The 16,694-nt window shown below is 35.3% G+C and overlaps 1 protein-coding gene across 3 annotated transcripts in view; it reads left to right on the forward strand.

Annotated features, from left to right (window-relative positions):
• The window catches only part of ZDHHC21 (zDHHC palmitoyltransferase 21), a 67,985-nt gene that overhangs the window by 22,637 nt on the left and 28,654 nt on the right, over nt 1-16,694 (forward strand). For all 3 annotated transcript variants that reach the window (XR_005068790.1, XM_037061950.1, XM_037061951.1), the window contains 2 exons: nt 8,311-8,422; nt 11,651-11,789. Coding sequence is in view for 2 of the 3 variants with exons in the window: in XM_037061950.1 (XP_036917845.1) it covers nt 8,311-8,422; nt 11,651-11,789 (251 nt within the window). In the remaining variant the exon portion in view is untranslated. The remainder of the gene's footprint in view (nt 1-8,310; nt 8,423-11,650; nt 11,790-16,694) is intronic.

Consider the following 16,694-nt stretch of genomic DNA (forward strand, 5'->3'; position numbering starts at 1 on the left):
ACATTATAGAACCAGAATACTTTTTAGAGTAATTCAGTGGTTTCCAAACTTGCTGCACATTGGAATCACCTGGGTGGCTTTTAAAACTGTTAATGTCCAGATCACATTTCATATTAATTAAACCAGACTGTGTGGGGGTGGGAGCCAGGCATTAATATTTTTCAAAGATCACAGATGATTCAGTGTGCAGCAAACTTTGGGAACCAGTGATTCCTTTCAAAGTTCTATTAAGTGGCAAGTCATTATAGAGCCTTCCTTGAATCCCTGGTTGTTGGATTTTGAGACCTGTCGTTTCCAGGCTTGCTTACTTGGCATTGCAGGTTTTAATGATTAAATGGGAATGATGTGACACTGATGTGTACACAGCTATAGAAATGTCTGACAACTATGTTGGATAGTTAGTTTTTATTAACTTAGAGAAACAGTATCACCGTTACTTAGCAGTGTGTGTGTCTGTGTGCGTGCCCGCTCCCACACGTGTGTGTTTGGGCAGAGAGGGTGGTGCTCTGCAGTTTGTGTGAAACCCTCTTCTCAACTAGCCTGGACCAAAGGCTTAAAGTACAGATAAAGGGATTGTCTACTTCAGCTTTAAAACCCAGTGTTTCCAGAAGATCAGAGTGGCAGGCTGTTCCTAACCTAGGACCCATTTCTAATAAAATCTTTACTTTGCAGTGGTCTGACGCTCACATACTTATGTGTGTCAGGTGTGGCAGATCAGGGAATGGGGCCGGTGAAGGTTTCCTATTGAAAATTTCACATCACTTTCTGTCTCTCTCTCTCTCTCTTTTTTCTTAGGCACTTGAGGCCATGTATGGGTGGTGGGGGGAGAAAATCTCACATCTTATGTGAGGGGAGAAGCTGTTCCTCAGCTACAGAGAAATTGTCATGTAGGCCCAGTATTCTTAAATGTACCATTTCTGAAGTCAAAATAGGGAATCTCAGTTTTTATGAGAAATTTTGTATTTTTAAAACTATATTGGCAACTACTTCAAAATTTGAAAACATTGTTTTTAAATGAGTACTGAACAGATTATATTTGTGGGCCCAATTGAGTTTATGTGAAACCACTGTGTTACCTTTAGCTTATGGACTGTGGCAGTGGAGGACACCATGTTGCTGACTTTGGATGTCTGTATTGTATCAGCTTCCAGCTGACATTTGGACTACTAGACTTCCGTTTTGCCCAATTGAAAAAATATGTTAGTTTATTACATTTTAATGTTTACTAAGTCTTGTGGTATCTCATGTTGTACGGTTCTTACAGTAATGGTGTGGGGTAGCTGGGTAATAAGGAGCATAGATTAACCATTATGGGTCACATAGCAGCTTGTTACAGAACTGATCTGAGGCCCAGATCCTTGTCTCCACCAGCTTTTACCATGGCTGTGTATATAGATGAATAATTTTAGCTCAGTTTTCAACTTTGATTTGATTGTGGGGAAGATTAGAAGTCATGAAGTGTTTTTAGTGTTGGTTACCTGATTATTTTGTAAATACGGTTTTAAGTAGTAAATACAGAGATTTAACCGTGAAAATATAGCATGACTAAAAAGTTGGGGCTGTAGAGTAGTGACATTTATTCAGCATTGTTTTGAAGTTGAGGAGTCTGATACAGTTCAGTTCTTTAGAAAAGGAAAATGAAATCCTAATCACTTTATGATTTCAACCAATTTTTAAATTTAATTACTCTGTAATATTTTGTAATGCCTGTTTTTTAAAACAGATGAAGTATGTGACTCCCCATATATGAGACAATTTGAATATAAGAGAATTTGCCATTTTCCCATGCAAAGGTCCCTAGAATTTGATTTTATAAACTTTTGGGCATGTGGAGGAAATAGTTAAATGAAATAATTAAATGTCTGTTATTCAAATTATTCACCCATGTCCAAAAGATAGAAATATTACTTTTGTCAGTTTCAAATTTTATGAAATGATTTTATTCAATCTCTTAAAATTTTTAAACAGCTTCATTGATTATAATTCATATGCCATATAATTTACCTCTTTAAACTGTGCACTTCAGTGGCTTTTAGTATATTCATAGAGTTGTGCCACCATCACCACAGTCTTAGAACATTTTTACATCAAGTTCATTCTTAATTTTGACTTCAGTGTTTTTTGTCATTAGAGCTACTTAATTTTTTTTATTGTTGTTCAGTTATAATTATAGCCATTCCCCCCCCCCCCATTACTCTCCCCTGCTCTACCCACCCCCCACCCACTGTCATCTTTGTCCTTGGGTCCTTTATACCTATTCCTTGACTTGATCCTTCCCCTTCTTTCCCCCAATACACCCCTCTTCCCTCCCCTCTGATTACTGTCAGTTTGTTCTTTATTTCCACTTCTCTGGTTATATTTTGCTTGCTTGCTTGTTTTGTTAATTAGGTTCCACTTATAGGTGAGATCATATGGTATTTGGCTTTCTCCACTTGGCTTATTTCACTTAGCATAACACTCTCCAGTTCCATCCATGCTGTTGCAAAGGGTAGGAGTTCCTTCTTTCTGCTGCATAGTATTCCATTGTGTAAATGTATTACAATTTTTTGATCCACTCATTTACTGATGGGCACTTAGGCTATTTCTAGCACTTGGCTATTGTAAATTGTGCTGCTATGAACATTGGGGTGCATAGGTTCTTTTGAATTGGTGTTTCAGGGTTGTTAGAGTATAATCCAAGCAGTAGAATTGGTGGGTCAAAAGGCAGTTCCATTTTTAGTTTTTTGAGAAGTTACTTTTTGGACATACTACTATGCAGCAAAATCTTATTTTTTAAGTTTTAAGAAATATATCATGTTTTAAATTTGTTGCTTTCCCTTGAAAATTGACCCAAGTTGTAGAGATGCATGCACTATTAATGCTGAGGGTCGCGTATTCACTCATAGTTTTGCGTTTTACCTCTCTCTTATATTGCTTTTTAAAAGCAATCTGTGGGAGACTTACTGACATTTATTTCCTACATTGACAACCAGTTCTGTCAGGGAACCTCTATTAAGACCCAGACATTGTATTGATTTTGGTAGTGTCAAGTTACATTTTTCCCTAAAACATTACTTTGTGATTTTAAATGCAATAATGAGAAAGGACCTTGAATATGCAAGTTTTTTTAAAAACTCAGATAGAAGGTGATTCCTTCTTTTCTGAGGCATCAACAAAGCAAAACCTTGCTTTATATTTATTCATGCATTTACAACGTTAACAAGGATCCATGTTAAACAGTGTGATGCCGTTAACTTACATTAAACAGTCTCATTTATGGTTTGCTTGTTTTCCTTTGCTTAGTTTCATGTTTTGATTTTTTTCCTTTAAAAATATTTCTGTGAGTTTTAAATTTTTTTTATAGCTACCATAAATTAGCAATTGGATTTTCTTTCCCATAAGCATCTATTTTATACAACAGCTATTAGATGGCTAGTACAAAAGTCTCATAGGTAGTTATCAGACATTAAGGTGTGTCAGTCACCATGCTCCTGTCTAGGCATGAGTAAACCCTGAAGAAGGAATTAAAGGGTGAAGAAAAAGAAATGGTTTATAGATATGTAGGATAGGTTAAGATGGCTGGATTTTTTTTTCTGTTCAAGCAGAATTAAATTTCTAGACTTTCACAATAGTGATTTTTACAATACATAAGCATGTGTGTATGTGTATCCAGGTGTATGGAAATGAGCTTTCATGGGTATTTCTCATTTTAGGTACTTGAATAGTATCTTAAATTTAGCTAGAAGAATGGCTGAAGTTCTATTTTAAAATAAATTTATGGTCCAGACCATAGAGCAGTAAACTATGTTTGGAAGGGACAGATAACAAAATATTTTCAGATTTATGGACCATATGGCCTCAGCAGTTCCTTAGCTCTGCTGTTTTAGTGCAGGAGCAACCACAGACAGTACGTAAATGAATGTGCATATCTGTGTTCAAACAAAACTTTATGGACATTGAAATTTGATTTCATGAGTATAATCACTCATTTAAAATTATCCAAACCATTCTTTGGTCATAGGTCACACAAAAATGGGTAGTGGCGTGGATTTTTTTGTAGTTTGCCAGCCTGTGGTGTAGACCACAGAATTAGACTTCTTCTGACTTTAGCCCCATACTCTCTTCTTTTCTGAGGATATAACATGTTAAGTATGAAATAAAGAATTTTAGTCTCTAGAATATTACATGCTAAAATTGCTAATAATGAGTATACTATATGTTTTAGGGACTGTTTTAAAACTGTAAAGTTTTTATGTTGTCTTTTAATGAAATTTGGCTTATTGAGGAGAATCTCCTTTTTGCCTGTATTTCTTGCAGTATATGAATTCTAAGTTTTAATAGTGGGATGTTTGGGGTTTCCGAGTTAAGTGGGAAAAAAGTGGTATGCTTCTGACATTGTATTTTTCTACATCTGAAAAGAGTTTCCATTTCACTTACAGTTAACAAATACTAGTTGAGCTCTGACTGGTGTGGCTGAGTGGATTGGGTGTTGTCTGGCAAAGCAAAATGCTGCCAGTTCAATTCCAAGTCAGGTCACATGCTTGGGTTGCAGGCCAGGTCTCTGACATCAGTGTTTCTCTCCCCCTCTTTCTTCCTCCCCTCCTCTGTCTGTAAAAATAAATAGATAAATAAATAATACTAGTTTATCTAAATTAAAATTTTATACTGTTGCTTTCTCACTTGATATATTTTCTTTAAAAGAACTGTAAGTAAGAAATGAAAGTATTTTATTTTAGGACTTCCAGTCAAGATGGAGTTGTAGCTAAACATGCTTCACCTCCACATACAACTATAGCAAAAAATACAACTAGACCACAAAACAAATATCACCCAGAATTGTCAGAAAATCGAGCTATGTGGAAGTCGGACAGCCAAGGACTGAAAGAAGCCACATTCATCCAGATGGGTGGAGGCACGGAGAGGTGTGGAGACAGGAACAAGTGGTCCCACATCCATGTGCGGTGGATAAAGAACGGGAGGGATGCCTTGGGAGCCAGGCGTCCCAGTCTCAGTCCCAGTCCAGACCATCCACCATAGGGTTCCAGTGCCAGGAAGATAAGTCCCCATAACTTCTGGCTGTAAAAATAAGTGGGGGTTGGGGTAGTGGAAAAATTGCAGTATTCTCAAGAGACTTAAGGCCTGTAATGGACTTAGGACTCATGTGGACCCACCCCCTCTGGGATTCAGCACCAAGGCAATAGCTGGAAAAGCTCCAGTGGCATATGGGGAGGAAATGAAGTTAGTGCCAAGATGCAGCTTCCTCCCAGGCCAGGCACCGGCACTGTCCCCTCTGCAAGTCCTCCCCCACACAGCAGCAGAACAGTGACATGGGTTGCCCTGCTCTGGTGATTACCCAAGTCTCTGCCCTATACAATGTAACAGGTGCACCTTTCTACAGTAGGCCACACTACTAAGATGGAGTGAAGGCAGCTCTACCTAATACCAGAAATAAACACAGGGGGGCTACTAAAATGAGGAGACAAAGAAATATGGTGCAAATGAAAGAACAGAACAAAACTCCAGAAAATGGACTAAAAGAAATGGAGATCGGCAGCCTATCAGATACACAGTTCAAAACACTTATTATCAGGATGTTTCAGGAACTCATTGTATACTTCAAAAGCATAAAAAAGACACAGGCAGAAATAAAGGTTGCATTAAATGAAATGAAAGTTTATAGGGAACCAAGAGTGGAGAGATTAAGCTGAGAATCAAATCAACAATTTGGAACACATGGAAGGAAAAAGCATTCAGTGAGAACGGCAGGAAGAAAAAAGAATTTTAAAAAATGAGGATAGGCTTAGGAACCTCTGGGTCATCTTTAAACGTACCAACATCCAAATCAGGCATATCAGAAGGAGAAGAGGAAGAGCAAGAAATTGAAAACTTATTCAAAATAATGAAAGAAAACTTCCCTAATTTGGTGAAGGAAATAGACATATAGGCCCAGGAAGCACAGAGAGTCCCGAATAAGATGGACCCAAAGAGGACCACACCAAGACACATCACAATTAAAATGCCAAAGGTTAAAGATAGAGAATCATAAAAGCAGCAAGAGAAAAGGAGGCAATTACCTAGAAAGGAGTTCCCATAAAACTGTCAGCTGATTTTCTTGAAAGAAACTTTTCAGGCTAGAAGGGGCTGGCAAGAAGTATTCAAAGTCATGAAAGGCAAGGACCTGCATCCAAGATTACTCTATCCAGCAAAGCTATCATTTAGAATGGAAGGGCAGATAAAGTGCTTCCCAGACCAGGTAAAGCTAAAGGAATTCATCACCACCAAGCCATTATTACTGGTATATGAAATGCTAAAGGGAATTATATAAGAAAAAGAACATCAAAACAATGAACATTAAAATGGGAATAAATTCACAACTAATAATTGAATCCAAATAACTAAGCAAACAAGCGGAACAGAAACAGAATCATGATATAGAAATCCTTTGGAGGGTTACCGGTTAGGAGGGGAAAGTGGGGGAATAGGGAGAAAGGTGCAAGAACTAAGAAGTATAAATTTGTAGGTACAAAGTAGACAGTGGTCTGTTAAGAACAGTACAGGAAATGGAGTAGCCAAAGAGTTTATATGCATGACCCATGGACATGAACTAAGGGGGGGGGATTGCTGGAAGGAACGGGGGCACCAGGTGGAGGGGGGCAAAGGGTAAAAAAAGTTGGGATAAGTGTAATAGCGTAATCAATAAAATATATATTTAAAAATATAATAAAACAAGATGGTGTGATATGGGGGCAAAAGGGGAAGTGGTGTCCGTGATGAACAATAAAAGTAAAGTATTTTAAAATGAGATTTTTTAATGTAAAACTTAATTTCTCAACTTTCATATTATTGGAATAAACATTTTGATAGAGGTTTTATTTGTACTTTATTGGTTTCTTCAGAGACATCTATAGCAGAATGTTTTCAATACTTTATAAAATTTCAACATGTTGACTTTACTCCTGGCCACTAAATTTAAAAAATGAAATTAAAATAATATTTCATTTTAGAGAATTGAACACTACCTGCTGTTATTTCTTTACTTATGTTTAGATTCTTGTATTTATAAAAAACGTGAACTTTTTATACCTTAGCAAGTATTTAGTGACCTCGTGCTTTGTGTGAGGGCCATCCTTTGCACATATTAATGTTCATTAGATGTGGAGTTAGGTGGATTTACTTAAGCCCAGACTTTTAATGATGTTTGAGTATAGTTTACACATAAGTGATGGAAAGTTTAAGAATTTTGTAGAAGTGGCCCTGGCTGGTGTAGCTCAGTGGATTGAGCGCGGGCCTGTGAACCACAGGATCGCGGTTCGATTCCCAGTCAGGGCACATGCCTGGGTTACGGGCCAGTTCCTGGCAGGGGACACACCAGAGGCAACCAAACATTGATATTTCTCTCTCTCTCTCTCTCCTTCCTTTCCCCTCTAAAGATAAATAAATAAAATTTAAAAAAAAAAAAGAATTTTGTAGAAGTAAAATTTTATTTTAACAAATATTAAAAAGATGTATTCTGTGTCATAAAGCAGTTGCTTTGGTAGATTGCTTTCCCATATAATTTTTATGGATCTGACTAGAATAATTTATAATAAAAACATGACTTTTCTCTTTATTATCAGTTAAACTCAAGTTTTTAGCACAAAACTTATTTGTATGATCTTTCACTGTAGGCTGGGAAATTGTTCTTAGTGGTAGAACAGTTTTGTAAAGATCTTTTTTACTTCCATCAACTAATTTTCTTATAACTTTTCACTTCTGAAACTATTCTGATCGCTCCTAAACCCATCTGAAGTTCTTTTCCAATATCTCCAATAAACTTTTCCTGGGAACCCAGTAATTTACAAAAAATAAAGTTGTTTAGGGGTAGGAATGGCATCTGTTTCTCTGTCAAGATTGTACGATTGATTTTGATTTTGAAACTAGAGCTCAGCATTATTCCTTTGTCAGATCATTTAGATAATTTCTGTAAATTAATTAGTTTAATAAAAGTTCAGTTTTAATATAATAATTTGGTTTTGCATTAGGGTTTTGTCATTAAATCGTACTTAGAGCAATATGTCCAAAGCCCCAATACACTGCTTATATCTATCCCTTAGTTTGACTATTGGTAGTGTCTTTATTTTTGTAGTGTTTAAAATTTTAAACATCCAGAATCAGAGCTAGCTACAATAGAGCAGCAACATTTAGGGGAAACCCACTTACACTAGAGACTAGAAGAAAAGGTTCTTAGACATATATATTGAAGGCTTTCTATAAAATCTTCCCAACGATTGTTGCCAAATTTCAACATTATTCATTTGCCTTCATTAAATGGATTTCAATTTCTTTCTCTAGAAAGGGAGTTCTGGGAATTATGTAACAAGTGTAATTTGATGAGACCAAAGCGTTCCCATCACTGCAGCCGCTGCGGCCACTGTGTTAGGAGAATGGATCATCACTGTCCGTGGTAAGAAATGAATAATTTACTTTTAGAAAAAGCCTAGTTAAAATATATCCTGCCCTGGCCAGGTGTCTCAGTTGGTTGGAACGTCGTCCTGTACCATGAAGTGTTGCGGGTCGACTCCCTTTCAGGGCACACACCTAGCTAGGGGGTGCAGTTCTCAGTTGGGGTGTGTGTGGCAGGCAGCCGATCAGTATTTCTCTCTCCTGTAGATGTTTCTCTCTCTCTCTCTCGCTCCCCTTCCTCTCCCTATAAAAATCAGTAAGTATATCCTTGGGTGAGGATTAAAGAATAAAACACAAAGTAAATCACAGTACTTAGCAGATTTAAACAAAAGTTATATTAAGGTGATGTAGTATAAAAGCATCTTTTAATAAGCATACCCTTGTCTGTGAGCTCCAAAAGTCATTTTTTCAGAGAGATTCTGTCTTTTCTGACAAGGAGATATTTGATTAGAAAGCAAAGAATTAATGTGCATCACAAACATGTACGTTATAACTAAGGTAATTATATTAAACGAGATGGTATATATATATATATAAAGCTTTTTATACAGTGGCTAAGACTTAGAAAGTACTTAAATAGTAGCTCTTGTTTGTAACTGTAATGAACCATGTACATTCCATTGTTTGTATTTCCTTTCCCATTTTTTAACACATTTCAGGTGCCTTGAAATACCTCATTTCTTCCCCTTTAAGCCTTTTCACTAGTAAGTATTTTAGGTATTAACATACACACATGCTGGGTAGCTGGTAAGTGGTAGCTGATTCTACTAATCTGCCAACATTTTTGGACAATAGGGGGCACTCTCGTAATATTTAAAGAAAATGTTTAGTTGAGAAATAGAATTTTTCAAACAAATGCTATGAGAATTCTGTGTTGTATTTCATTTCAAAGCTTTCACAAAAATCTGTGAACAGATATTATATTTAATTTTGTTCTTCTAAAGTGGAATCTGTATAAATATTTAAAGTGGTATAGTGTAGCATTTATAAATCTGTGTATATACATCTGTATGTTTGTACACACGTGCGTGTATTCAAAGTTAACTATATAATGGGCTTGTTAAACTTACAGCTGCAGGTATCTAAAGTTGACTCTAGGGAAGAGATTAGCTTTGCTAATAATGCTGATCGATTTAGAGTTTCCCTTATTCTTTGATAACTTCCTTCAGTGGCACAAGTTATTTGCAAGATTTTAGTGGAAATTTGGGTTTAACTGTGAACTGATTACTTAAATAGGGGGTAGTTTCCTGAGACTAAGAAAAAGTAAAAGCACTTGAGACAAAAGCACTGTTACTGTATATATATTTCATCAATAGGATTGTATAGTGTATAACACGTAATTGGTCTTTAAAAATGTGCCTTGAGTTTAAACAGATTAATTCTCAAGTGTTTTCTACACCTCAGTTGATCTGTTTACAATTACGATAGGAATAGATTAATAAAAGCTGGTAAACTGCTAAGTGGCAGTCACACTGAAAAACTCAATTTTATACACTTTTTAGAGCAATGCTCTGATTAACTAAAAATATAATAAATGTTCATATACAGTTGGATAGTGATACTTCCTTTTAAAAGTATGCAATAGTTTAAGCTTAAAACATAACCAATGAGTTAGGAAATGTTTTGGTACCATAGAGCTTTGTGATGTTATTTACTTACTTTTAGGGAATGAAGATTAACTCAGTGAGAAAATAAAGTTCTACGTAGCCTACAGTCTAAGACTGGGATGAGTCTAGGCCTCTTGTTTCCAGTTTAGTCAACTATTCAGAATATTGGTGGGAAGAAGAGAGGAAGTAGAATGAGTTGGAGGATAGGAAAGGTGGGGAGACCAGGGGGCTAAATAGATTTAGGGGTTTTCATGATTGAATTCCCTAATCTAGAGCACTGTTGAGATATTCAGTGAGGGAAATTATACAGTGTAAATTGGAAACAAGGAGAAATTTTGTTATTTTCAGAAGCTGCATTGTTATAATTGCCTGAGAGCTTTAGATTTGGAGGTCACTTCTCAGATCAGCCTAAGATTTTCTCTATTTCTGGTTGTGATCACTCTTTCTATGTAGTTTGTTACCGAAAGAACTCTAACGTACGTAGATTGAGTACCTTAGTGTTTCTTAAAGCCCTCTGGTTAAGGAGACTGCCATGATCATAGCAGTTTTTTCTCAAATTTAGGGGGACAAGAAGGATAGGACAAGGACAGGCCATCTGTTAAGCAGTATCTGTTGGAGAGTATGTTTTAGCATATATGTAAACACACTTTTCTGGCAGCCCTGCTTGTGAATAACAAAACACAGGAAATATTCTTGTTAGTAAAGCATGAGGTCTTAAGTCTAAGAAATGCCTCAGCAAGGTTTTCTGTTCAGTTCTATATCTGATTTAAAAAGAGAATTTAAATTAGAAATTGAGCCTATTATAGAACTTTTCTTCAAACAGTGGCAGTATAATACTATATTGAAATAAAAACATTTGTTCAGGGTAGCTTACAGTTTTGAACTAGGGTTTTCTACTGGAATTGTAAAATATTTTGAAATTTTAGGTACAATAAATTTTGGAACAATAAAACATTCAGCTTGTGTTAGCTTTGAGAAGTTTGGGATTATAGCATTAATCATTATTCCTAGTTATGGTTCTTCACTGTTGTATTGCTAGAAGCGTGCACTAAGAATTTGTAAATAGTTGTGGATATGTTTATTTTTAGCAACCAAGGATAGCTTTTAAAATAAGAAAAATTGTGAATGCTTAGCAGTTATGTCATATTGGCAGGTTTAAGTTATTTTATTTTCATTCAAATTGCTCTCAAAGCCAGAATGCTGTAATGGAAGAGCAATATATGGAAGGGGGTTCTGGTTGCTTAGCCACTGACTAATCGTACGTACTCCGCAAGTGTCTTAACTTCGTCCATCTCTGGTGGGGTTAACTCCTTTGTTCCTGTTTCCACATCGGTGGAACAAGGAGGAGACTGCATCTGCTCTTCCTGCCTGGCTGGGTGGTTGTGAGCTGAGGGGGTATCATGGGCTTCTTTTTGTAAAGTATGAATAGAAAGTGCCTTACAAATGTGAGATGGCATGTTTATATCTTTTTTCATGCACCGTTCGCTTTCAGTTTTGAGTGACTTCAGCCTATCTTCATGAAGTTAAGCATATAAGAAGTTCTTTATGTTTATTTTTAGTTTACCAATTCTGAAATTAACATCTTACAAAAGTTTAAAATTGTGTTTTTTATTTTTCTTCAGGATTAACAATTGTGTTGGTGAAGATAATCATTGGCTCTTTCTGCAGTTGTGTTTCTACACTGAACTTCTTACTTGCTACGCACTGATGTTTTCTTTCTGCCACTATTATTACTTTCTTCCACTAAAAAAGCGTAACTTGGTAAGAAATGTCTATGTCCACTATGTTAGAGCTGCCATGGCATACAGCCATGAACGTGCGGTTCCTTTAAGTGCAGAAGGGTGAAAAGCGACAAACGTGTACCCCCAAAGTAATAGATTTTAAAATTTGGGATTGAGAAAGTAGACCCTAATCAGACATTTCCTTTTCACCAAATCCATTTATGATTATTAATGTTGAATGACTTTCTTTAAAAAGTAACATAATAGATCATTTGGTATGTATGTTTTGGTTTAAAATATCGACAGGAGTGAAAATGTTAACTTATTTCTTTTCAGGAATAAAAATATACTTAATATTTTCAAGTTTTCCAAAGGAACTTGAAATGGATGGGGAAGAGGACTTCCCTGCCCACTTTTAACAGTAGCAGTATGTAAGATGCTTCCGAAAGCTGGCGTCTGTGCCACTTCGGGCAGGGCAGTGCCTTTCCTGTTTTGTAGCAGAACTACAGCAGGTGTTAGTAATACCTGCCCAGATAGGGGCACCTGGGAATTTTAAGTCCTTGACTGCATATTAACACTGTGCTGTGAGCACGTCCTTTTAATTCTCTAATGCTCGTAACAACTACTTGAAGTGGGTACAGTTTTTCCCCATTTTTATAGATGAGGAAACAGACTAACACTTCAAATAAGTAGGTACTGAAGACACAAAACTAAGGAGTGATAATTCCGCTGGTGTTAGTTGTAGAGCTGGGATCTGAACTTGATCTTGTGTTTTCTGACTTACTTTGTGTGTTTTCTCTGTAGAGCTGGGTTTTTTTGAGCCTGATATTGTATGTTATTTGGGCTTCGATTGTGTTTTTAAAATACTCTGTGTGTGTGTGTGTGTGTGTGTGTCAGAGAGACAGTGAAAAACAAAGAATGCACAGGTGTGCAAATGTGCATATGAGAAAACAAGGGGAGGAGACAGGGAAGAAAGAAATCCTGATGGAAAAGGGGAATTTTTCTTTCTTATATATATTATGTAAGTCTCATATTAAAAACAAGTTCAGTGGTGTACATATAGTTAAATTTTAGAATAAAGGAGAGAGAGAGGTCTTTAAGTTCTATGTATTTATATCTTTTTGTACACATGGTCATTTTGTATAATTAAAGAGGATATTTGCTGTTTCTGGGCTGTGATTATGCTTATTAAATGTAGATTAATCAATTAAAATTAGTTACCAGTAACTGAAAAACTTTAATATGTAGAAGTTCAAACATCAGGGTTTAACATTTTCACTTGGTATTTTGTGCGTGATAGTACTGTAATTTTAGGAATGTTTTGTTTTATTTGTAGAGTAATTTTGATATTATTTGTACTATACTTAGATTATATAAAATACTATACATATTCCTCAAGAGTAACCTGTTTCAAATAATTGAGCCTAATAAGAAAAGTATTAAAATAAAATTCCCCAGTAAGATAAAGGTCATAATTTTTTAAACACTGGGAGAGAAAAAATTTAGTGATGTTAATGAAAAGCTAATAGAGGTTCTCTAGGAGGGACTGCATTGTGTTATTTTGGAGGAATTGGCAAACTGTGGGCCTTGGGTTAAATTAGACCCTCCATCTATTTGTGTTAATGAAGTTTTACTGAAGCTCAGGTACTCTCTCATTTGTTCACCTGTCGTCCACAGTTGCTTTTGTGCTACAACAGCAAAGTTGAGTATACGACAGAGACATATGGGCCGAAAAGCCTAAAATACTAACTGTCTGGATCATTATATTGAGTTTAGTAGTGGAGCGGCTTTGTATTTCGACATACCTACGTTCAGAGCCTGGCTTTTCTTGTTATATGTATAACCTTTGACACATCATTTAGTCTTCTTGAATTGCAGTGTCTTCTTCTGAAAATGTGAATAATCATGAGATTATATGAGGTAACACATGTAAAGGTATCTGGTGTATAATAGACATTCGGTCTGTGTTATATTTGATTTTAATAAAAGCTATCAGATGGAAGGAACACTTTTTCTTTGGCCTTTTTAATGAAAATTTTACAGACAGATTAACAGTATTAGTGGGAGGTTTATTACATACATACTAGAGACATCTCAATAGTCAACAATACAGTGGTAACATTCGACTGAAGGATTAGACATTTGAAATTACTAAATAAAGGTTCCTCTCCAATAAAAGGTAGAGATTCTGGAAAAATTATTACTACCAATTGATTTTTTAAGTGAAAATACTGATGATAGGTGATAATATTTGAATACTTAAAAATGTAGATTATATTTATATGCATTTTGGATGTTGACAGAATAATAGCAGCATAGTAAAACTTCATTAAGAGATTACAATCTAGGAGGACAATAATAAAAATATGTATAAGTTGAGTTTTAAAAATTTAAAGCAGATTTTCCTTACAGCAGTCAATTGTAGAAGCAATACAGGTGATTTTAAATTTTTTAAAAATCATAAAAATATTCAGTTGGGTTACTGCATAAAAATCAAATAATTAGCTTGCTCATATTGGTTGTAAATAAGTTCCATAAATAGTTAGCAGTAAGTTATGAATTTATAAATGGGTCTGGGGACTGACAGGGTTCTTCTCGTGGTGCTGGGCAGGAACTGCTCTCTCAGCCCAAGTCGGAGATATCTGTCCCATTGGATTGAGTGGGGTGCTGTCCCGGTTCCCTTCGTGTGTTGAGAAAGGGAACTTCTGAGACCCAGAGAGGTTATGTTATGACATTTAAGGTCGTGTTGAGGGATCTAGTGTGTTTTAATCTCATTTATGGTAGATTCTCTGAATGAATGAAGTGACTTATGTATTATCAAGTCAAGTACGTTGAGAACTTGTCAAAAAGGCAATTTTGTGACTCTTATATTCATGAAAAGAGAATGTTTGTTATTGGTGTTTCTTACCTGCTTGAGTTTACTGGAGTAAAACTAAATTCTAGGACCAGAATCATAACTAAACCTGGAGAGAATGCAGTCTTTTATAATTTATGTATCTCCAGGTATTCCAAGAATCCGAAGCAAACCAAATGTTCACTAGGCACTGCTCATTCATTGAAATAAACTCTAGTCATTTTATTGATTTAGATATTGATAATTTGAAACTGTATTACTAGCTGCATACAATGTTAGAATTCTAGTATCTTTCTGGATTTAACGGATTGACTCTTGTATCATTATAAATACTTCTTTATTTGTAGTAATGAATTTTTTACTAAAGTATTTTTCTGTTACTAGTTTGCTATATTAACTTTCTTTTGGTTAGTATTTTCTCTCTTTTTACTCTCTCTTTTTACTTTTAGCCTTTGTCAGTTGCTATGTCTTATGTTTGTGTCTTGTAGACACCAACTATTTCATTTTAAAAAATCCAGCACGAGAATCTTTGTCTTCTGATTAGAATACTTGGTACATGTTTATTTAGTATAACCGATACTAATTCTATCATCTTACTATTTTCTTTCTGACCCATCTGTTCCTTTTTTCTACTTTTCTTCTTTTTTTGCCTGCTTTGGAATTTTCAGTTTTAAAAAATCCAATTTATCTCATTCTGATGGCTTTTATTTTTTTGCTTTTCTTTTAATGGTTTTCCAGAGATGAAGACATTCTTCCTTGATTTTTTGATGTTAATGAGATTAGTATTTTGGTCGTTGCTCAGATGTCACATGCAGTGGCCACAGAACACCTCCCTATCATCATCATTTTTGGTATTGTGAGGTATAAAATAAATGTAGAGCTGAAAGACATGATAAGACATTATTATTATTGTTTATATATTATGTGTTATAATGCATATGTTATATGAAGTCAGTTTTCATTTAGAGTTATTAAATATAGATGCTTTTCCTAGGTCTTCATGCCTTCATAAATGTCTAAACTTCCTTCTAGGAATTTTTTTTCCTGCCTCTTGATACATATTTACTAGATCAAATTTTCCTAGTTTGGGTTCACCTGAGAATATTTTTATTTGTTTTTAATTTGTGAAGAATCTATTTGCTTGGCATAGAATTATAGGGTAGAGTTATTAAGGATGTTACTCCATTGTCCCATGGTTTTCATCATTTCTGTTGTAAAGTTAGTTGTGAGTCTTACTGTTACTTCATTGAAATAATGTGTCTTGTCTTTGGCTGCTTTTATGATTCAGTTAGTTAGTTAATTATTTTATTTTAGCTTTATTGAGGTATAATTGACATATAAAAATGTAAATAAATTGTACCTTATGGAGATTTGATATACATACACACTGTGAAAGGATTCCCTCACCTAGTTAATTAACATATCCATCACCTTACAAATTTATCTGTTTTTTTTTAGTACATTTAAATTCTACTCTCGTAGCTAATTTCAATTATACAATACAGTGTTATGAACTGTGGTCATCATGTCTGATACTAGGTTTTCAGGCCTTATTCATCTTATAGCTAGAGATTGTACTACCTTTTAACAACCTCTCCCTGCTTCCCACAACCCTAGCCGCTGGCGACCACTTTCCTTTCTTTCCTATGAGTTTGAACTTAAAACATTTTTAAAAATAAATTCCACGTATATGTGGTACTATGAAGTATATGTTTTTGTCTGGAAAATTTCAATTAGTATAATGTCATCAAGATACATCCGTGTTGTTACAAATGTTCTGATGGCTTAATAATATTCCATTGTGTATATATATTACCACATCTTTCTTACGTATCCATCTGTTGGTGGACACCTAGGTTGCTTCCATATTTTGGCTACACTTATCTCTTGTTTTTTTGATGATGGCCATTTTAACAGGTGTGGGGTAATATCTTGTGACTTTGTTTGCACTTGCCTGGTGATTACTGACACTGAGCACATTTTCATGTACTTGTTGGCCAACTGTATGACTTCTTTGGGAAAATGATTATTCAGTGTCTTTGCCCCTTTTTTAATTAAAAACGTTTTTTGCTGTTGCATTGTAGCACTTTG

The sequence above is a fragment of the Sturnira hondurensis genome, unplaced genomic scaffold, assembly GCF_014824575.4.
Source record: "Sturnira hondurensis isolate 20B ecotype Veracruz unplaced genomic scaffold, ASM1482457v3 Scaffold0013559, whole genome shotgun sequence".
In the NCBI taxonomy this organism is placed as follows: Eukaryota; Metazoa; Chordata; class Mammalia; order Chiroptera; family Phyllostomidae; genus Sturnira; species Sturnira hondurensis.